The 23,114-nt window shown below is 46.1% G+C and overlaps 1 protein-coding gene and 1 long non-coding RNA gene across 6 annotated transcripts in view; one reads left to right on the forward strand and one right to left on the reverse strand.

Moving 5' to 3' along the window:
- The first annotated feature begins 4,499 nt into the window (after nt 1–4,499).
- CYP19A1 (cytochrome P450 family 19 subfamily A member 1) overlaps nt 4,500–23,114 on the forward strand; it is a 72,731-nt gene continuing 54,116 nt past the window's right edge. Inside the window, exon 1 of the mRNA XM_014852341.3 lies at nt 4,500–5,119. Within this exon, the coding sequence (XP_014707827.3) occupies nt 5,023–5,119 (97 nt within the window). The 5' untranslated portion in view covers nt 4,500–5,022. The remainder of the gene's footprint in view (nt 5,120–23,114) is intronic.
- LOC123282951 (uncharacterized) lies at nt 6,282–22,659 on the reverse strand. Of its 5 annotated transcripts, XR_011499464.1 has the most exons (6): nt 20,933–22,659; nt 16,201–16,288; nt 14,726–14,796; nt 10,178–10,224; nt 9,335–9,385; nt 6,282–7,958 (listed from the first exon to the last, which is right to left on the reverse strand). It is a non-coding gene; the product is annotated as an uncharacterized lncRNA (long non-coding RNA). The 5 variants fall into 5 exon arrangements; XR_011499470.1 differs by lacking the exons at nt 14,726–14,796; nt 20,933–22,659 and adding an exon at nt 16,990–17,287; XR_006523328.2 differs by lacking the exon at nt 16,201–16,288 and having other exon boundaries at nt 6,288–7,958.

The following is a 23,114-nucleotide window of genomic DNA, read 5'->3' on the forward strand; positions in this document are numbered from 1 at the left end:
ATTTCTTGAAAGAAGAGTCTACACTTGCTGTTTCACCAGCTCCTCCGCCCACCATCTGACTGAATCTGATTGATGGGAGAGCCCCAGTGTGCTCCTAATCCTGAAGCCACTGGCCTTTCCTTGTTTTTTCAACCTATTTGTCAGTGTCAAGTGTTATAAGCTGATGGCTTCTCTTTCCTGTTTTAACACTGCCCTCCTTGGACTCCAGTTAAATGACCCTCTCCTGGTTTTCGTTTTACTCTGATAGCTTCTTTTTTGCTCCTTTATTAGTTCCTAAGCCAAAAGAATCTCTCAGGTTCTAGCCTAAGCTTTCTTCCCTGCTCTCGATCTTCTGTGTTGGAAATTTGATGTATCCTGGAGTTTCCATTAGAACAGCTATGTGACTGACTCCCAGATTCATATCTTCTGGTCCTGATCTGTTTCCAGGTCTCCATGCCCACATTTCTAACTGCTGGCTGGACTGCTGCCTGCCCTGCTAGCCACTCAACGTTGTTCAAAGCCATTGTCTTCCCCCTCTGTTTTGCTCCTCCTCCTGGCTTCTCTAGAGAAACACTCTGCTGTGCAAGGACTCTGGGGTCATACCCCTAGGTTAGAATCCTGGATCTACACTTTTCTGTGTAGCCTTTGAAGCAAGATCCTTTTTTCTCATGTTCCATGAGTGCTGCCAATGCTCATTCTGCAATAACCACATGTTAAATGTTGGTCCCTTGCTTATTTCTTATTAGCATAAACATTTTCCCTCTAAAGTGGGCTTGCCTCATTCCCAGGTGGCTCCAGGGAAACTGAGTGGGGACCTCAAGTGAAAAGAAACTCTGAGAAGTTAGGAGAATGTGGGCTTATGGGGGCCCGGACCAGCCAGGGAAGTTGGCCTTCAAAAGATGGTTTTGCAATTGTCTAGTTGTTTGATGTAAATAATATGCTTTTCCTTTTCCTACAGCTCCCCAAATCCATGTCAATTTCTTTGAACTATCTCTCACATTGGTCTGTCCTTTCCACCTTGGGGGGAGGTTATCTGGATCCGTGCAACCAGTGTCTCTGCTTCAGGCTTTGCCTACTCTATGCACCCTTCCCACCAACACTACCTGAAGCACAGTTGTGATCGTATGAATTCCCTCCTTCAAAACCTTCAGTGTCCCCACCTTCGATTCCATACCTTCACTTTCAAGGTTTTTTATAATCTGACTTAAACCTGGTTTTCTGCCAAACTTAGGCTGGCTCAATCACAAGACATGCTGGGACCAAAGTGCCACAGAATGAAGGTATGGGGGAAGGTAGCCAGCATCCCACCCCCTAGAGCTTGGGGGCAATGCTTTTGGGCCCTGGTGATGCTCAAAGTGAGGTGGGGACTTTGCCTGCACCAAGGTGCCGGGCGCTAGCCCTCAGGGTAAGGAGCATGGGAAGTCCTAGGCAGAGGAGCAAAGCGCGTGCCCCAGCGAAGCAGTTTAGAAGCAAGGCAGCGCTAGAGGTCCAGCTGGCAATGCAGAGAGTCTCAGGAAATAGAGGTAAAATTCCAACCCTTAAGTACAGAACAACATGATGGGAGGGCACAAGATAGCAAGGCTGTGATCCTGGGCTTGAGGCAGCAGGACTAATTCTGGCCTCTGAAGCCAGAAACGCAGCTGCTTGTCTTTCTGTTTTCTGGCTTTAGGTGAGAATCTTGCAAAGATTGCTTGCTTAATTGTCTTAACACACCTCACTAGCCTCACCTCCTTCCATAGAAGGTGCTGGGTCTTATGAAAGTTCCCTACATCCGCTGGCCAAGTGGAATTCTCACAGCCAAGACAGAAGACAGATGGGTCGTGTTTTGGTCATAGATCTCCATCGCAGGCTTACAGTAGGATGTTTAGCCAGTGCGTGGAAAGCCTTTTTCCACTCTCCTCAAGATTTAGGAATAAGGGAGGACTCTTATCACCATCACTTGGCCAAAAGGCATTTTTTTCCACTTTAAAGAACTGAAACTCCTTCCAGTTCAGAAACGTGAAATGAATAGTCGACCATGTGCTGAGAATTGAGTCGCCCACCACCGTCCTGACTACTCCTGGCAGCTTCTGTGCAAGCATCCCGTGGAGCCCATTCTGGATTTGTTCTTTTTATTAGTAATAGCTAACATTTACTGAGTGCTTACTATGTGCCAGGCACTGTGCAAAGGGAAGCACATTGCCTCATTCTCAGGCTGTTCCTGGGAAAATGAGCAGGATGTGAAGTAAATAGAAACTCTGAGGAATTCGGGGACTGTGGGCTCAGGCAGGCTGGGACCAGCCAGGGAAGATGCCCTTCAAAAGATGGTCTTGCCACTCAACCTCAGTTTCACACCTGCTGTCTGCCCTCCTAAAGTTCAGCGGTGGGGCAGGAACATGGTGGAGGAGCGTGGGAGCTGTTCATACTCGCCCCTCAGCAGCCTCTGCTGGGCATGGTAGCTTGAGTGTTGTGTAGGATCTTGGGGCTCCGAAGCGAGCCTCTCCCCCAGCTCCTCCAGCCCCATGAGGGTTAATGCTACAATTCTTTCCATGAGGCAAGCTTTCACTCTTTGCTTCACTGAGAAAGTCATAAAATACAAATAGGTCTAGAGAAAGTGATAGACTGGGTTGCTTCCCATTTACAAGAAGAAATGAATGATTTAGAGACGTTTTCTGGCAAGAAGTAGGGAGAGGATGCCCAGGAATTCTGGCTGTCCGAGCAGCATGGGGAGAAGAGCGGGCACCATGGGCAGCTGAGAGCTCTGCAGGCAAACCTGCCATCGAAACATCACAGAAGGCCCCAGAGCACCCACCTGGCTAGAGACAGGCTGGTGGTTTGCAGCCTTTTGTGGGAAGGAGTCAAGTCTGATGACAAGCAGAGCCAAGCACATGTCCCTGTGGATGAGAGCATGACTCCTGGGACAGGAAGCCTGGGGCAAGAGTCAGGTGCAGGGGCCTCCTGGGAGAGCTGCTCTGGGCCCAGAATTGTCCCAGAAATTGCAGAAGCAGTGGCCCGGTCACCTATTCATCCAGGGGCCGGCCCCTTTTCCCCAAACTCATGACTTGAGAAGGAATTCTTTTAAAAGGTTTTGGGAAATGTATATAAAGCCTAACAAGACATTTGAAATGTAAAGATTTGTGTATTTAGTGAAGCACAAAGTAAATTACCTTCATTGAAAAGAATAAAACACCACAGAAAGTGGGACTGTCCCAGACAGTTCAGCATATCTGATTGTCGGAGACCTGTGACCCCCAACCCCTCCTTCCATGAGGAATGTAACTACTCAAAACCCCTAGTTCTATAGCAACAAACCCATTTCAGAGCCACCCCTCCCTGCTATTTTTCTTGACAGCTCAAGAAGGAAGCTGGAATACACAGGTGTGCGTCTGTGTGTGTGTCTGTGTGTGTGTGTGTTGGGGTGTCACCACCTCCTTGCAGATCCTTTGTCAGATCCCTTTGTCGTGTTGAAGGTTGACAAGAAAGGCTGGGAGTTGGCAGGGCCATCTCATCAACAGTAGACCAGATGCTAAGCGGAGGGCCAGCTGGGAGGGCAAAGGGCATAGCAGTTGCCTGTCTTAATTTAAACAAATTGTCAGTACCAGGGGTTCAGGAAATGGAGGTGGGAGTGTCCCATCAGGGGGACAAAGCAGAGACCAGACCAGGTCAGAGAGGCAACTGTCACTGCAGAGAATAGTCTGAGTTTAGCAGGGAACGAGCTGTTGGGCCAGGAGTTCAGATCAGGGCTTCTGTTTCCAGGAAGGAGTGGGGATGGAGGGTGAAGACAGGGAGTGGGGAATAAGAGCAGAGGAGCAGGCTAAGGGGACAAGTGGATGCTGTCTCTGTAGTGGGCGGCAGGTGTGAGCCGAAGGGTGAGGGGGCGGGGCTGGAGCGCTCACTAGACAGCTCATCCAGAACAAGGTGACAAGGCTGGAGGAACTGGGGACCCAGCGGGGGAGCCTTAGGTGCAAGAGTTCAGGTTTCAGCAGGAGAATCCCAAGGGGTATGGGATGGTGGGGAACTGTGACTTGAGTAGCAACTGTGGCGCACTAGGGCTCAGCCCCTGGGCCCCAAGGCCCACATGAGACCCCTGGGGGTGGGCAGCGAGTTGGCACGACACTTTGGACAGTGGGCAGGGCTGTGGCTGCCTGAATAAGAATTCCTGTCTTAAGAGTTGATAGGTCTGGGAATATGGCAGGACTGAGAGCTCAGCTAACTCAGCTGTCAGGACTGACGACACCAGGGGAGGTGGGGGCTGGGCACAAGGGAAGAGGGCCAAGGGTAATCAGTTTCATGCTTTCAAAAATCACTGCCCAGCTGCTGTGTGCTCCGGGCACCTGCAGCCCAGGGATAGGAAGATGAGTAAGACATGGTCCTTGCTCTTGAGAGGTTTGTGAATTTTAGGGGAGATAGGCTGAAGAAATAAAGACTCCAGTGTCCATAGATGATTTGTCAAATTCATGGTGCTTTTAAATTATTCAAAAAGCAGTTTTCTATTACTAACATTTTATTCCAGTAATACTCTTTCATATATATATAATCTAGTTATCCACGGACCATTTCACCGAGGCATTGAACTTTTTAACATTCCACGTTCAATTCACACCCTGCCCCCAATATGCGCACAGTCAGGATCTCCTATTAGTTGCCAGTAAAATTAGCTGGCAACCTGGATCGACTTTGGGTTGGATGTCAAGAAGGTGGAACTTCTGTTTCAATAGTTTTAGCCCCGAGTCATTGAAGAGAATCGGGAGCCAGTTTAATAATTACTTTGGGGGGTTTAACTGAATGACTGGAGGAGGTGGGCCATTTGAGAGTAGGGTCAAGACCTGGCCAGGGCGGGGTCAGGGCAGAGGTGTCCGGCCCCAGGAGAGGAGGAGGGGTCTGGGAGCCTGGGTGGAAACCGGCACCTCCTGCAGAGCCGGAGGTGGGGCCAACGTCTGAACTGCCGCTGCCTGAGAGCCTGAGGAGGCTCACAACATCCTCAAGGAAGCGGCCCCGGGAGGAGGCCCAGTTTCCTGGTCGCTTCAAAACAGACACGCCCTGAGGTGCCAGAGAACACGCCGCATGCAGCTTCACACGGCTTTCACAGTGCTTCTTGGAAACAAGCATGCTAACCCCATGGCTGTTGTTAGCTGCCTTCTCTCTTGGCTGAAGAGCCCAGGTAGCCTTTTCTTTCCTTAAACATTAAAGAATATTCCTTAAATATTAAAAAATGGGAAATAAAAAAATTTTCCATTATTTTGATGGGGGTTGGTCTAGGGAACTGGGAAGGACAGGATAGGCAAGGAAGGAAAGACAGATAAATTTTGTGGCTCGTTCCCAAAGGTCTATATTTTGTTCGGAGTGGGGTGCCATTTGGAAGAGCTGTGTGTGGGAGGAACTGGTGGTGGGAAGCCCCACTCCTGTCAATCCTGGCCCTCTACTGGGGTGATGCCACCCCAGGGATGGAAATGTTGGGTAGGAGGAATCAAAAGCTTTTTCTGCTGGAGTCATCCTCAGCAAGACTGGAGCAGCACCTCCTGTCCCCTCTGGAGGCCTTCTAGAGGTGTGTTCTGAATCTGCCAAGTCTTAACCTCTCTCAACATGTCACAAGTGTGAGGTGTCAATTTCTTGCTTGTATGTAAGCCGTTGTATTGCCTGTGCATAGATCCCTGCCTTTTATTTCCTTCTGGGTATTTTCATCAACCTTACACTGGTTGCCTGCCCCATGCTTACAAATCAACAAATCTCCTGCAGAATGAAAACAGTCGGGAAACCCTGAATGGGGAGGAGGTGATGGTATCTGCAAACACAGCAACGGAACATCTTGTCTTCTTCAGGAGGCTTCTCTTTAAGCTCTCAAAAGACTGGGCAGCATATACAGGAGCAGAACATTTGCTCTTCTGGAGGAGAATTCCCTTTAAGCTATCGAAGGACTGGTGCCCTTACGCAGTGGGCTTTGGACATGCCCGGTGGTCAGGCACACTCGGCAACAAAATGTGACGCGCTGAGTGAAATAAGCAGCACTTTGTGCCTCGTTGGTTGAAGATTGTGGTTCAGACAGGAATCAGCCTTTGAGGGGGGGGAAAAAAAAAACAAGTGCCTGAAGACAGAGCAGTTTAGTTTAGTGCTTTTTGGCGTTTATCTTAGCCCAACTCATTTAAAGATGTGTGTCTGTCCCAGGCTTGAGTGATGGTGTAGGGAGGGGTGGGGGGAGAGTGCTTACCTGCAGATGAGAGGTGGCTGGCTGGGATGTACAGGTAGAGAGAGGAGGGAGACAGGAAGAGATGAACTCAGCGGGGGCGGGGGGTCAGAGAAGAGAGAGAGAGAATGGAGACTAGCTTGATTTATGAGAATTTTACTCAGTTTAATTGCACTTTGCTAAAACAACATGGTTGGCTTATAACTGTGTTGCAAACAGTAATTATCTCAACCTTTTCTCTTGAGGGTTAGAAGATTCCAGAGTTAGCAGGTTACTGTGGAATTTGTTCAGTGTGGATGTTAATAATGTGCACCTTGTGGGGACACATAGCTTCATAAGTCCAAGAGGACCCTTGGCTTGTTTGCTTCCCCATTTCCCCCCACCACATCGTATTCTTTTCTGGTTTCTCATCCCTCTCCCAGTCTTCTCTCACTCAGTATAACTACTCAACAGATGGGTATAATTAATACCTGGAAGTTGTCAAAGGCAGCGACTAGCGGGAAATTGCCGGCTGGGAAGAGGATCAGCCTGGGCCAGGCAATCTAGGAGAAGAACATCATGGTTTTTCTGAAGAAAAGCAGTGAAGTTGGCCTGTGTGGTGGTGCTTATGAGGCTGTGCTCTTTTGTTATGTTAATCATCACACAAAATGCAGTCTGAGAGCTCCTTGCCTTGAAAATCTGGTAACCAGCAAGATGAGCTGGACACACGTACTTGCTCTGGAGCCCAGGGGTGGCTGGTAGCCTCTTGGTTGTTGTCTTCGTGTCAGAGCCAGGAGTCTTGGAGGCCTTCCTGGAACGGGTTGTGGTAGCTCCCCCAATGGCTGGCTGGTTGCCAGAGTATTGGTATGACTAGAGCTTTGGGACTTCGGCGTGGGTAGTTTTCTGTGGCAGGGGTGGAGCAGGAAAGGGAGGGGAGAGAAGGGTTGTTCCAGCAGGAGAGAAGGACAGAGAGTTGTTACAGGTCAATTTTCCTGGATAGTTGGGTCAGGCCCATTGTTGGTGACAGGCACAAGGGCAAGTCTTTCTGGAGTACCCAAGTGGTACATTGTGTCTGGCCTTGCTCTTTAGGTAATTATTGGAGAACTGGTGGGTGGGGATGTGGACAGATGTGCACCCACAAAGTTGGGACACAATCTGGATGGAGAGAAAGGCGTTTAGACGAATTTTGCTGAGTAGGGCTGTGGTGATGTCCAAAAGGGGAGGATGAAATGTGATGGGGCCTCCTTCACTGCTGGGAGGAGGTGAGACTGGGAGGAGGGGGACAGACCAAGGAGGGCACCTATAACCGAGTGTCTTGAGGTCTGCTTGCATTGATCCAGGCCTCCGTGTCTCAGGCCTTAGCATGCCAGAAGTCTCGACAGAGATGTTTGAGCTCAGAGAGGCAATCAGCACAAGGGAAAGCTTGGTTGCAGCACCTCTGGCTAGGACAGGTAGCTGTCCCCTGGGAAAGCAGACCGTCTACCCCTTCACCTCATGCCTCCCAAAGTTGCCCTAGGGTTCAACTTGAGGTAGTCGTGCTTTGCTGTCCTCCGCTGCCCAAATCCTACCCGTGCGATGGATGGCGGGAGGTGACTTTTCTGGGGCAAGCCCTCCTCTGCTGCCCCCTGGTGCTCTGGCTTCTAAGAGCAGCTGTCCACCCAGGACATGGCATCTTGGAAAAAGCAACCTTGTTTGGTACTGGTCAAGCTTCTACGAGCTGCTCTAGGCTGCATGCAGAGGTCCTTCTGGAGAGGACCCAAGATGCCTGAAGCAGCCTCCATTCTTATCTAGCAGGTCATGCTCCTCCGTAGGCCATTTTCCCTCTTCTGGGAACAGTTTCCTGGAGAAATAGGAACAGAGTTTCAGGCCACTACACTGGAACCTTCCCAACATAGCATTGGATCCTTCCTACCTCCTAGCTAAAAAGGAGGCTGTGAGAGCCTTTCTAGAAATGGTGCCTTGGGTTTTCAGCCAGGAGAGGCAAGTCCTGAGGAAGTTACTGGCACTTGGGCGGTAGGCAATAGACAGCATCAGGATCTCTGGGTGCTCAGTCAGGAGTGGCATCAGGGGATACTGGTTTCTCCAACAAAAGGCATCTGCAGGGGATGCCTTGGGGCTTGATGGCTCTCAGTGTGCCATCTCCTAATCTGGAGGCAGGAGCCCACTGTTCTGGGTTCCCGGCAGTTCCCTCTTCCCTGAGATTGGGAGATGGAGCTTGCATGGGCTGGGCAGCTTCCCAGCACTGGTGGGGTCAGAGTGTGGGGGCTCTGCGGTCCAGGTACCTGTGCACAAGTGGTCTCCTAGACTGAAGGACCCAAAGTGACACCAGACCATATTCCCTGGTGCAAATACTTAATCCATGCAAAATATTTCAAACTTTCAAGTTGGGACATTTGTAGGTAGAAACCTCGTGGATCCAAGCCTATTTCTTTCCTTCAGCCACACAGTGTTGACAACTGGGCGAGTCCTTCATGGACCATTGTATCTCCCCACCTCCACCCAGGCAGGTGAAAGCCTAGAGGCTGCCAGGGACTGGTATGCAGAATGGTGCCTGAGCCACCTCCTGATAGCCAAGAGGTGGCCAAAAGGCAGGTGTGGGGCCTCATGTCCCAGAGGTAGAAACTAAGAATCCAAAGCAAATGGCCACAAGGCAGGGGAGGGCCAAATCAGAGCCAAAGGAGTGGAGAGACCAGGATGGATGGAAAAGGAGAAGGGCAGGCTTTTACGTTTAGAGTGAGGTCCAAAATACAAATGTCTGCAGAGCATGCTCCTTTGGAGGGAACCAGGCACAATGAGTATAGAGCCAAGTAATAGCTCCACCATCTCAGGCCCAGCCCTCCTGCTCTTTTTCTCCTTTGACTTAGAATTTAGCAAAAACATTTGACTGTGTTCTAGATGCAAAAGCCCTGTAGAAAGTACTTGGAATTGGGGAAAGAAGCAGATAAGGCGGTTTCTGCCTCAAGGAACATACAGTCGAGTTCTTAGGCCCCCTTAGGCTCCTCTTTCTCTCTCTCATTTAACTAGCATTTCCTGAGTACCGATGATGTACTCGAAAATTTTATTTCTCTTGCCTTTTTCTATCCCTAATTCCTCTATCTTGGATCCTTTCCCTTTCTGCTTCCATTTCTCTCTCAAAAAATAGGCAACAAAGAGAAATTTGGGGGATTAGAAAGAAGAAAGAGACTTTTAGGGAAAATGTATGTTTTGTTGGCCTACCTGGGTTTCTTCTGTGACACTCGAATGCCATGTGTCTGTTTCACTCGGCGCCTGAATTGGGAAAATCAGTGTCTCATTTCCTATTGTAATGAATTTCCCCAACCCATTTGCACAGGGTGTAATTTTTTTCTTTTTACTACTGTATGTCTGTCTCTAAATAAATCCAAACTGGTTGTGGGTCTTTCATCCACTTTATGAATGAGTGATAGGATGATGCTAATCTGACAGTGACCAGAAGGAAAGAGTGAATGAGAACTGGACCTCTCCGTCCTGACACCCGGCACTTCCACCCTAGCCTCCAGTCCCCACCCCACCCGCTCGCATACAATGTGTCCATCACAAGATGCTTTACCAACCAAGCCAAAGGCAGGAGTTATTCTGTATTAGAAGCACCTTGGAGGCTAGTAAAGGAAAAAAATCTCTAAGATCCTAGGTACTCTTTCTACATCCTATCTTGATTTTTAACTCCAAGTCTGTGATCCCTCATTTTCTTGCTTTCTTCTCACCCAAGATGCGACTAAGGAGACCTGTGAAGGATGGAGGGGGTCAAGAAAGGAGAGATGAAGGAAGGAGTTGCCTTATGGAGTTACACAGTGAAAGGTTGTGTCTAGCTGTATTTTGTTCCCAAACAGCTCCCACCCTACCTATTAGGAAGCTTGGAATGCCACCATTCCTTTGAATCTTAAAGGACTTTAAGAGTCTTTCATTTAAAAATATATTCCTAAAATGCAAATGTCCCTGGGAGGGATACTACTTATGTGACAGTTAATTTGAGGGGAGAGGGTCCCAATGGGCAGAGTCACCAGAAAGGAGGAAAAAAAGAGCCGCAAAGCCAAAGCTTACCTACTCAAGCAGTTGAATTGACTCCAGCCTCCTGGTTAATGCTGTATCTGAGTACAGAGGAGAAGATACAATGTAGATTTGTACCCCAGACCCCTCCCCACAGCACACACACACCTGGACCTGAAGCAACGACAATTGTTCACACATGAGAACATCTGGCTGAAGGCTAAGATCACTTTCAGATTTCCAACTTACATTTTCCTAAGTGTAGCATTTTTCCCTTAATTTTCCTTTGGAAAAGACTAAAGTAGCTTTACAATTCCCACATGTCTTCATACTCCAAACTGCACTCAAGTCTGCCTGGGACAGGTCCATATGTGTAGGTAAATCTATACTCCCAGACTCTGTCTAGGATCCCCAGGAGGAATGAAAGTTTGAGAGGCTTGCAACAATCTAACTCATCACAGGGAATCCGAGGCATTATTATCTGTCCATGGGAGCGACCGCACAGATCTTTTCTCCTCCTCATGGTCAGTTTTCTATTTGTAATTAGTAACTGGCTTCTCTTGGTACGTTACGATCTATTACAAAAGCCAAACGTTCAGAGGGCGAGCTGAAATGACAAAATTTGGTTATAATTTATGGTGGCCCCTGACATATATATTTTTTTAATGATTTGGTCTCTAAGCAACTGATCTCTTAGCAACAAGAAGCACCTTTATAAAAGATGGCACACACAGAGTGATTGCCAGAAAAGCCACCCGGTTCCTAACAGCCGTGCATCATTAGCAAAACTCATCATCTTCAAGAGTCCGGAAACTAGAAGTGACCAGCAGACTCAGGTAACCTCGACATTTGCACATTTTCCTGGGGGGGAAAAAAACTCATGCAACTATTGAAAAGAACAAAATTCTTTGAAATATGTTCATTTTTTGAGGTCTTACGGGTTGGTCTTGGCTAACTTTTCCTAGAATGTATTCTCTTAAATAATTGCTTCTTGACTTTTTTTATAAACAATTCGGGCATGAATTTTGTGATCAGAAAACAGTTCACTCAAAATATTTCATTGACGTGAGGATGGAAGGGGGAAACAATCATCCTTTCCAGAGTTTATTTCTGTGGGTTTTCATCTGAAGGGAATAAAATTCACACCGGCAAAATAGGAATGTGCAGAATGTTACTGCGAGTGGCGTGCACTGCTAGGGGGAGAGGTCTATTATAAACTGCTCAAATATTTAAAGAGTAGCAAAATTATTTTACTTCCAAGCTTCAGCTTTTTAATTCAGTGTCAATTCGAGCAGCAAGTGCTGGTGTTTCGTTGCAAACGTTCAAGGACTGGTTTTTCTTATCTCTCACAGCACAGAAACGTTTTTGTATTCATTTTCATTGCTGTAACAAAAGATCCGTGCTGAAACCAAAAAGAGGAGGCATTCCAGCCATCTATGCCTTTTTTGCTTTTTTTCAGGTATCCAGGAATTGAAGACTTAATGTCTTTCTAGAAAATTGGAATTGGGGATGAAGAACAGTAGTTTTTCATCCGTACCCCTTCAATTAAGACTGTGTAATTATAAACCCACTCGGGGTACTCCAAGTGCATAAAAGGAGATGTCTTGTGCAAAGGAAATAAAAATCTCCCTAATTGAGCTTGGAAGCAACATTATATAGGGATATCGCAGATCTATGCAAACAAGACTTTAGAAAATTGTGGTTTCAAAAAAGACAAGCTGGGACGGTGATACTTAACTCTTGCTTTTTATAAGAATTGGGTGTGCCACTTATCTTTAAATTGAACTGTTTGCTGACATCCTCTCGGAACCAGAAAATGGGATACTTTGTCTAAATAGAGACCTTGGCGGTGGGTCAGGGCATTCAAAATCAGGACAATCCCAGAAAATTTGGGATTTACGGTTGTTCTGCTAAGAAAAGGCTCCTTATTAGCACAATGTGATCACACTTGATTTAAAAAGCTGCTTAGGACTTGTATTTCTGTTGCCGCTACCAACTTGAAGCGGAAATAATTCCTTCTTTTGATTGCTTTGCTCGGAAGTTAGCAACTTGGGTGTTTTAAGGTGAACTGCAGAAGCTTTTTTTTAAAGCAAGTACTATGAGAGCACAGAGAAACATATTGCCTTGTCCTTTAGGACCAAAGGTTTTATGCACTTATATTGCAGTGTGGTCATTATTGTTGAAAGATGTTTTTGGCTTTAAGGAACTTGGATAAATAAGCATAAGATACAACTTGTGTTGGCTGTGTCTGGATGCGTTTCAAGTTTGAAGTATACTATTGTCTCCTAAACGTGAAGGGGAATTAAAATAAGCAAAGATATGGTGACATTTATATTGCAAGTGGCAGCTAAGTTTTTGCAGCGGTTCTTTAAGATTTTTCAAATCCAGTCTGTATGTCCTTTGGGATGCATATCTTCTAAGTGTTGTCTATGCATAAAGAAACCAAAGGAGCCAACAGCACTGCAGAGCTTGTCATTTTGGCTGTCTTAATAGTCATCTGACCAGGATGGACAGACAATTGCAAGACTTGAGATATACGGTGAAGTACTCCAAATAGACTGGCCTCTCTAGACTAAGCCCACTCATTCTACTGTTTTGGGATTGGTTACTTCTGAGACACACACACATGCACAGATGGTCTCTATATAAATCATAAACTAGAAAATCAAAATGAGCCTCTCCATTAGTGAGGGCTTCCCAGGAAAAAGGATAATTTGAATTTCACGAATGAGAGTTTCCATCATAATCCTTACTTGGTGTCTAAAAATTCTAGACAGAACTTGATGGCTCTTTTCCTTCAAACCTTAGGCTGGGATAGGACTAGTCAGGGCGAGGGTGTGGAGTAGGGAGGAAACAGCTGGCAGACTCCCTGCCAAACAGTGCCACTTTGTAGGAGATCCATGCTGCAAATGGATCCTTGACTTTGGACACTTTAATACTTGAACTGAAATGATCAGGTAGAATCTTGATCAATTACTACCCGATTGGCCTTTTAACAGAAAAAGTTTAATCCTCTTAAATGAGTCAAACATGGAATTTGGTCTTTCTCTGGTGAGAGGGAAGCAAGAAAAAACCTGTCTGTCCCCACTATGGGCTAGGCATTTTACCCCTCTTGATTGCACTTCTGTTTAATCCTCACAACAGCTGTACAAAGGCATCAGCATCTCCATTTTACACACCTGTAAACCAAGTTCAGCAGTTTGCCAAGATGTTACCTAAACAGTGACTGGCAAAGTTGGGGTTTAAACCCAGGGCCAGTTAGACTCCCCAGCCTATGTGCTTTCCTTGCATCACAATGGCACAGGCAACTGTTTTAAACTGGCATTCAAATCATCTATTTGGATAAAAGCAAAAGCTCTGAGTAGTTGGGCTGGAGGTGGAGAGTCAGGCATCTTTTCACAGTAAGGATCCTTGATTCCAGTTCTATTGGCTGGGGTGACTCGAATCCCATACTTTTAACGGCTGCCACAGGCTATGAACTGGAGGCAGGCACTAGGCTGGGCTGTGGCAGTGGTGACCACAGGGCGTGTCACCATTCCTTGCCATGATGCACGTCCCAAGTGAAGTGGGGTAGGACTCTTTGAGGTACCCTTCCTATGAGAACAGAGCCTGAGACAGGGCTCCCTCGGGGCATTCCCAGACCACAACAATGCCAAACCAAGGTCTGGAACGGAACAGGTCTGGGAAGAGAACCTAGCTGTGGCTGGGGCCAGGGTGGGTGAAATGATGCTACAGAAAGCAGAGCTTTCTCCCGGGGAAGTCACTTCAAAGTTACAGGACTGCAGTACCCTGTCCCCTCTGGTTCTAAAGCCTCTGGTTTGTACTGCTGCCCCCTCTTCAAATATCCCTGACAAAGGGATCAGTCTTAGTTAATTTAACAAAACTTCCTCAAAACAGTATTTGGGTAGGAGAAGATTTGTAGAGGAGTGAGGACCAGGGCAGCCGTGACTAGCCCTGGACTAAAGTACTCTACACATCCCCATTTCTCTTGATCCTTCCATCAATTGGCTCAGAACCCTGAAGGGTCTTGCCCAAAGCCAGACAGTTTGTGTAAGTGGGACTTGAACACAAGCCTCTTGATTGGAAACCCTGTGACACTTTCCAGCAACTAGAAAATATGATAGTATACAGGCACAGACAGATACTAAGGTTCAATCTGGATCCAGAAGGGTTTGGGGTTGGAGGTGATCTGCCCTGAATTTGGCCTGATTATCAAGTGAATACCAGGGGCAGCTCTTCGCCTGCTGCACTTGAGTTGATCCCTGGAGGAGGGACTAACACTCCAACAGGTGTAAGAGGCACCCTCCCATTTCTTTCTCCAGTCCCTCTCTGCTGAGGTATACCTATGGGCAATCCCTCCAACCATAGGTCAGAGGGCTGGTGAGCAGCTTAGGAAGTCTGCAAAGAATGCATAGTAATAGGTTCTATTTTTGTACAAAAAGATAGTAATTACCTTTGTGCAAAGGTATCCAAGTAATCCACATGGCTCTACTTCCCTAGAGTTCTTGTCACCAATCGGACATGTCCACCTTCTCTGAGTTCCTGCCTAGTATGTGGTGCTAGGACATATATATGGTTGGCACAAAGATGCCACATACCTACCATGGCCAGCACAGACCAAGTTCCCTTTCTATACGTTGCGCAGAAAGTCTGCTCGCTCTCATCTGCCTTCCCTGGGTAGAAGAAGAGGCCCATTTAACTCATTTCATTTCTTAAAAAGCATATCATTCTTGATTTGAGAGCTGATGTAGAGATTGCTTCATTTAGACTTCTCATTTAGACTCCTCATAGACCTTCTCAAGGTCTACGCAGCTAGTCAAAGCAGGCGATAGAGCTCAGTTCTCTTGACTCCCAGTCCAGTGCTCTTTCCTCTGTATCATAATAATTGTTAATCCTAAGAAGAAGGTGACAGTGCAAACTATTACCCCTGTTTTACAGATAGAAAAGTTGAGGGCATAGTTCAGTTTAGGAGCAACCGTCGCTCCAAAAGTATGAAAATTATTAAATCCTATGGAAATGATTTAGCAGCTCCTCAGGATAATAATTTTCATTCTCCCTGCTGGATACAAATAGGCAGAGTTCAGTGTGACAGTGAACACGCTGGAGCATCCAAAGAGTATTCAGGTTGTGGATTATATAGTTTTTCCCCTGTATGAAAAGTAAGGAAGAGGGGGGAAAAATGGTCTTGGCCTTTATGAAGCCTAGTGTCCAAACAGATTATGCATTTATGGAACCCCTTAAAAAGATAAACCGGCATATATCTGCATGTCAGAATTGTCAGAGCCAAGCCCCACACCAAAAATTGATAATAAATGGTCCTATAAGCAGGAGTCCTTGTGGATGTTCCTCCTGTTGGACCAAGAGTTTTTTTCTTTCAGATTATTACAATTACACTTGAACTTGTTACTACCCCAGATGCGGCTGTAGCAAAAATATCCTGAAATGCAGGAGCAATTATGGGAACTCTATAATTCTGATGACAATTCTAAAAACGTAACAGGAAGGTGCGAACTCACATGGATCGAGCTCTCTGTGCCAAGTTCTGTGCTAGGACCTTTACATAGGTTTTCTTATTTAAGGTTCATAACCCATGATGTCAGTATTCTGAGCACGATCTCCAGGTGAGGAAGCTGAAACTCTTCCACGTTTAAGGAACTTGCTCAAGGGAACAATACCGTAAAGTAGTGTTTATTTATTCAACATATATTTACTGCACTCAAATAATGTGCCTGGCACTGGACTAGATGCTGGTGATATAAAGTTAAGTAAGACATTGTCCTTGTCTTGAAGAAGCTCACAGTCTAATGATATTCATTTCCGATTAATGGGGGAACATCTGCTCGCCAGACCTAGTTTAATAGCAAATGAGATATATACTAAGTATATTCTAAAAGATTTTCTCTAGAACACACATATCTTGAAGGTTGGAAAGGGTTAGAGAAGAAATCCTGGGATAGAAAAATATAAGGCTAGGAAAATTGAAGATTGACAGAAAGTTGGCATCCATGGCATGTCAAATAAAATAGGCAGAAACAGGGAGGAGACAACAATCAGGTCAGACAAAAGGGCCAGCAAACCTCGGGTTTCTTCTCTTGGCTGAAGGCGTTCCGTATTGAGGAGTAATATGAACAACGAACTTGGCGATACAGGACCCTGGCAGAAATCCTTAAAGAGCAGACAAGAGAGTTTGGATTTAGTGAATAGAAAATAGGGAGCCAATACAAAATCTGCTGAGGCAGGCTCCTGGTTTTTGAATAGCATTAGATTGTGGACACCTGTGACAAAAAGTGCCAGAGGAAAAGATTTTTGTCCTTGTGTCATCGACCCTGACTGAGGAATACTACAGACTAGAAGATTAGTCTTTTGAAATCCATGAACTAATCACGAGTGAACTGGTGCAGCCCTGGCCTGGCCAATAGCTACAGAGGATAGAGCCCAACCCAAAACTTGTTCGGAGCAAACAATGGGCTAGGCCTGGTGATTAGACGGGAGAAGAGAAGGAGGAAGGAAAACAAAAAGGATGGTGGTAGCCCTAGAAGTAAGAGAAATTTAGAAATTAGCTACCTGTTTGGGTAGATTTATGGTGAGCTTGTTTTTCCACAAGGTTTGAATATTGTCAATGTGCCCATCTAAGTGGGGACATTCTTTGGAAATGTTAAATATGTCCCCCTAAGTACAAATCAAGACATACTTGGGTCTAAGAAAGGATTTGTGCTCTTCTGAGAGTAGAGGAAGGTGGTGGGGGATGGGGGATAATCTGGAAAACATCATTTAAATGCAAAACTATTAGAATTTCCAAGCTATTTTAACGGCTTTATGGGGACAGTAGGGTTATCCTAGAAACCCAGGAAGCCTGGGGAACATACCTTTAGGCACCTGGCAGTCCTGATGAGAGGTGTCTTGCCTCCTATAAGTGTTTGAAAGAGTGTCTCCAAGAATGAGTGTGGAGAGGGACAAAACAGAAGTCTGCAGACTGGGTGACCCTGGGTTATTAATGAGAAGAGGTCACAACGAGGAATCTGGACAGAAGATGGATAAAAGGTGACCAGAGACTTTAGAAGAGAACCAAAAGCGCACTGGGTCACACAGTTCCGAAAGATGTTCTCTGCAAAGGCAGCAGAGAAGTAAAAAATGCTTAGACTTGCAAACAATTCGTCAGACGGGTGAGCGAGAAGTCAGTGCTTTTGGTGCCCTCAAAAAGCAGTGTGGGTGGAACAGGAAGCTGGGAAACCAGACAGGGCGGTAGGCGCCGTTGGAGTGGAATCCCAGAGCCCAGTCATGCCTCCTGACCTGCAAGCCCACGTGCTGGATGAATGCAACACCAGCCAGTCTAAAGAGTTGGCCTTCAGCAGACATTCATTTTGAAACCTGGCTGTCTGCCCAGGTCAGCTTGGCAATAGCCAGGTTGAGGCGAGAGGAGAGAGCCTGAACTTCGGAGTCAGACAGATGGATTTCCTTCCTCAGACAGAAACCAATTGTGAGACAATGTCAAGGAGATTTAATCTCTATGTCTTCATCTTTAAAATCGAACTACTTCTACTGATCTCGCAAGGTGGTGATTTTTTTTGTTTGTTTAAAGACTAACATGGGATAAAATGCCTCTAAATATGAGGGGAGCTGCTCAGTAAACACCAACTCCTTGAGAATGGTGGACTGTTGAGCCGTGTTACTTGGAATCTTGGAGTTCTTCAGGAATTTCCAGAAGCTGTTTTTGAAGGGGTAGGGGAGTTCTAGGGAGGAGACAGACCTGAAGCTCCAGCAACCCACATCCCACTCTTACCTTAGCACTGGGGTCCCGTGAAAATGTTTGTTTAAAAAGGTGAGGGGAGCAGAGACGAAAGAACTGGGACTACTAATGAATTTAGCAGGGTTTCAGGATACAAGGTCAATATACAAAATCCAAGTGTCTTTTTATACACTAGTAGTAATCAATTGGAAAATAAAAATTCAAAACCAATTCTAATACAGTAGTACCAAAGAACATAAAATACTGAGGAATAAATTTACCAAAAGATATTTTTTTGATACTGAGTATACTGAAAAGTATAAAACATTGCTAAGAGAAATTGAAGAAGACCTAATAAATGGCAAGAGGTATCATATTTGTGATATAAGACTCAATATTGTTACTGTGGCAATTTGCCCAAATTGTTTTATAGAATCAATGAGCTGACAATTAAAGTTCCAGCAGGCGTTTTTTTGGTTGCTTTTTGTAGAATTTCACAAGCTGATTTCTAAAACTTATATAGAAATGCAAAAGACCTAGAATAGCCAAAGTATGTGAGTTAGGGGCTTTGTGAAGCAGGCAGCAAGACTGGATTAGACATGCAGGAGATTTATAGGGGAAAGTTGACTGGGAAGGCTAAGAGGGAATGGAGCAGGAGTAGGCAAGGAAGCCGTCAGACCCCAAGGCAGCTCTGACACCTGTGAAAGGGGAGAGGGAAAGAAGAATTGTGTGCAAATTGTATGGACTTCAGACCACCATGCAGTTCTGAGGGATTTTCGGCCAGGAATGGGGAGTCCACAAGCAAAGATTGCCTGTTGGAAGAGGTCTGCATTGGATGGAACAGGTTCCCACTAGTAGCTTCGCCATACGTAGTCATTGGTTAGAAGCTACTCAGAGACGCTTGGCCTTTCTGTGGACTTGGTAGTGAATTCACAGGGTGGGCTGTCAACTATGCTCCCAATAGGTTCTTTTGAAGGAGATCTGAACAGGGCAACTCCATAGCCCCCACATAAAGTAATTTTTTAAAAGATCAAAGTTGGAGAACTTATCTTCCAACTTACCAATCTTACCTTTACGTTTCAAGACTTACTACAAAGCTACAGTAACCAAAACAGTTTGGTATTGGCAAAAAATAAACATACAGATTAATGCAACAGAATAGCGAGTCCAGAAAGAGCCCCACACATATATTGCCAATTTTTAACAAAGGTACCAAGGCAATTCAATGGGGAAAGGAAAATCTTTTCAACAAATGCACTGGATCAACTGGATATCCGTAAAGGGAGTGGAGGCATCAACCCTTACCTCACACCATACACAAAAATTAACTCAAAATGGATCAGAGATCTAAATGCAAAACTTAAAATTTTTAAACTTCTAGAAGAAAACAGGAGAAAAATTTTTGTGACCTTGGAGTGGCAAAGTTTTCTTAGAACCATAAAAGAAAAACTTGATAACTGGACTTACTGAAAAATTGAAAAAACTTGACCTTTACTAGACTCTAAGAAAATACGGCAGACCACAGACTAGGAGAGAATATTTGAAACACATATATCATCAGACAAAGAACTTGAATCCAGAATATACATATATTTTAAAAACTCTTAAAATTCAATAAGACAAACCAAAATTTAAAAACAGGGAAAAGACTTGACCAGACACTTCCTAAAAGAAGACATATGAAAGGCTAGTAAACTCACCAAAAAATGTTCAAAATCATTAGTAATCAGGGAAATGCAAATTAAGACCAAGATCAGATACCTCTAAAATGGCGAAAATTAAAAGACTGACACCTACCCAGAGCTGGTGAAAACATGGAGCAACTGTTTAAGTCTCATACACTACGGGGGGGAACGCAGTGGTATTTTGAAAGATAATTTGGCAGTTTCTTAAAAAGTTAAACATATCCGTACCATCTGACACAGCCATTCCACTCACATACACTGGTGTTCATGGTAGCCTTATGTGAAATAGCGAAAACTATTGGCTAACCGCCCAAATGTTCATTAATAATTAAATAAACTGTGGTTTAACTCTACATTACGATATTGTTCAGGAATATTAAGGAGCAAACTGTTGATACAAACAACAATATGAACGAATCTCAAAATCAATACACTGAGTGAAAGAAGCCGGGCAGGAAAGAGTATAGACTATGTATGTGATTACAGTACATAAAATAGAAAATGCAAACTAATCAGTAGTGACAGGAAGCAGGTCAGTAGTTGCCTGGAGATTGGGTGGAGGAAAAGATAGGTTACAAAAGGGTGATGGAAATGTTATCCTAATTTTGGGGATGGCTTCACAAGTGTGTGTATATATATATATGTTAAAACTCATAAAATTGTACACTTAAAATATTTAAATTGTACACTTTATTGTATACCAATTAAGCCTCAATAAGATGATTTTAAAGCAATAAAGGGAGATGGGGTCTAATGTAACTAACGCAACCCCGCCTATACAATAGAAAGGTTTGAACAGTGTCCTAGAAGAAACTTAGGAAGAAGTGAGTCTGGTACTTTTCTTTTGTATTTACAGTAGTCCCCCCTTATCCATGGCTGATCCGTTCCAAGACCCCCAGTGGATACCTCAAACGGAGGATAGTGCCCATCGCTATATATACTGTTTCTTCCTATGTAGGCACATTTGAGGTGAGACAGCAAAACTAGCGTGAATTCTTTTCCTTCTTCACAATTTTACTGATAGAAGATTCGTCCTTACCACAGATCTTAGCAACATCAGCATACAATTTTTTTCTTTCCCTATTAAGTTGAGAACTTTCACCTTTTCAGTTAAAGGAAGCACTTCATGGCTTCTCTTTGGGGTATCCAAATTGCAGCATCACTCCTCTTGCACTTTGGGGCCATTATTAAGTAAAATAAATGTTACTTGAACACAAGCACTGTGATACCACCACAGGCAATCTGATGACTGATATGGTTACCGAGCGACTAACAGTCTGGTAGCTACACAGCATGGATAGGATGGACAAAAGGATGATTCACGTCCTGGCCAGGATGGAGCAGGACCTCAGGAGGCTTCATCACGCTACTCAGAATAGCGCCCAATTTAAAACTTACCTATTGTTTATTTCTGAAATTTTCCATCGATATTTTCAGACTGCAGGTAACTGGATCGTGGAAAGCCAAACCATGGACAAGGGGGGACGGCTGTATGTGTATAGTACCTGCTCCCCCACCACCCCAGGCTCGGGGAGAGAGTGGAGGGAGGAGCAAATACCTAGGACCAATCAGCTGTGGCCCCTGAGCGCTCCTGCCTGGTGAGCTGGAGTCCACACAAGGAGGACCCTTCCCTCCGACAGGGGCCAGGCAGGCAAGCCAGCTGCAGGGGCAATGGGCCAGTGCAGTCACATAGGACCCGCGCTCAGAAGAGGGCTGGCTTGCAGTTTAATGCTCTGCAGTCACCACATTGAAATTCTTAATAATTTTATCGTTGAATTTGCGTTTTGTAAGCGAAGTCCAATGGAACATGGAATGTGCCTGGAATTGGACCCATGGCTCACACAGGGTCGCGTCTCCCGCGGCTTCCGGGGAACTCTCTCCGTCGCCCGCCTCTCCTCAGTCCTCGCCCACTGAACACCCGGGTCCTCCGCAGGATGGTGGCTTGGGCACGGATTGGGGATGGGTCGGGGCTGGGGGCACAGCCCAGGGCACTTGAGTCCCAGGGTGGGGGGTCCCTGGGCGCCTGTGAGGTGTCCTGCGAGTATCCATGTGCCCTAGAGAGCGCCACGTTAAATGGCAAATAAAAACCATCACGACAAGTGGAAAGAGAGGCCGCGCACGGAAGAAGGGGAAAAGGCTTTCCTCCTGCCTTTGGAACACGGGGCTCCGCGTTTTCGTTTTGCACCCGGCGGCGCAAATTCTGCGGTGAGCGCCGGCTGCTGGGGGCCGGCCTGAGGCCCGGCGCGCCCACTTTGAGTTGCCGCGAGTGTGGGAGCTGGGCTGATGGGCTCCGGAAAGGCTCCAAGCCTCAGGGGTTAGATTTGGCTCAATCCACCCTGCCCAGGAGTGACAGAGACTGAAGCCGTAACGAAAAGCCTGGAATGCAGGGCAGACTTGCTCTCTAGAGCAGAAAGTACAGCGGCGTAGAAGCAAGGAAAGTCCTGCTCTCCTCAGATTCTTCGGGGCGCAGACATCCCTCTTCTTTGATCCCCTCTCCAGGGTGGAAAAGGGGGGAGAGCCCCAATTTAGTGTTTTGGAAAAAGTAACCATGGCAACCGGCAAGTCCACAGAGAGAGTAGTAAAATGCCTGAAGCTTGCTTCCAGTGTCCTGCTTTTCCTTCCAGAATGAACGCTCCTGGGCAGACAATGATCCAGCCGCAGCAAAAGACCAGACCCAGAAAACCTGCATGTCGATTAGCGGTACCCCTTTGATTTGTCAGTTTTTTGTCTCCAGCTTTCTCCTTGCACTCCACCTCAGCTTTGGAAGGCTGCTTCTAAGAGGGCGAGAGCAGATAGGAGCTCTTTGTAGGAAACATGCTCTGCAGATCTGTTGAACCCATGGAGTTAGAGGTGCAAATAAACTTGGAAAGTTTCCTTAAATGAGTCAGGGCACGATAGAAATTTTGGACTAATTCTTGACACCATGGGCTGGAGAATGAACTGGCAGCAGCTCAACTGCCTCCATCCAGGTGAGGAGGGAAACACTTTTCCTTCTGGCCTGGGCGGGGCCTCCTCCCCAGCTCTTGTGCTCACAGGGTGGAGCGGTGTGGTCTTCCAGGGCACCGGTGGGGAAGAGAGGAGGCCTGCCTGCTCTGTCACTAATTAGCTGTGAGACTTTGGGTTCATACTTTAAGCTCTTAGGATGTGCCGGTGTTTGTCTGCTCTCTCAGTGCGTACACAAGTGCCTCTGAATGAGAAGATGGTGTCGTCATGCACATAATGTGACATGGGGGGGCATGGTCACATACTCCTCTCTGCTCTTCTCCGAGCCTGGCAGAGAAGGGTCAGATCTGGCTTTTTTTTGAGGTGACAGCTAAGTCTTTCCTTACTGAGCCTGGGCTGTGCATCTGGGCAGACTTAGGGAGGGAGCAGAAGCTAACTGTACTTTTGCACAGAGGAAATCAGCTGTTTTCCCCAGTGTTGGGGGAAGCCAGATTCTTTTTGGTCTCTAAGGCTACAACTAGATTCCCCAAGACTAGTCATATTCATTAGCCTATAGCCTAGCCCTCAGCTCATGGGGCATCAGGGGATCTGAAGTTGAAAGAACTACAAAGGTCAGGCAGGTAAGGATCAGAGGACA

This window comes from Equus asinus, chromosome 2 (assembly GCF_041296235.1).
Source record: "Equus asinus isolate D_3611 breed Donkey chromosome 2, EquAss-T2T_v2, whole genome shotgun sequence".
NCBI lineage: Eukaryota > Metazoa > Chordata > Mammalia > Perissodactyla > Equidae > Equus > Equus asinus.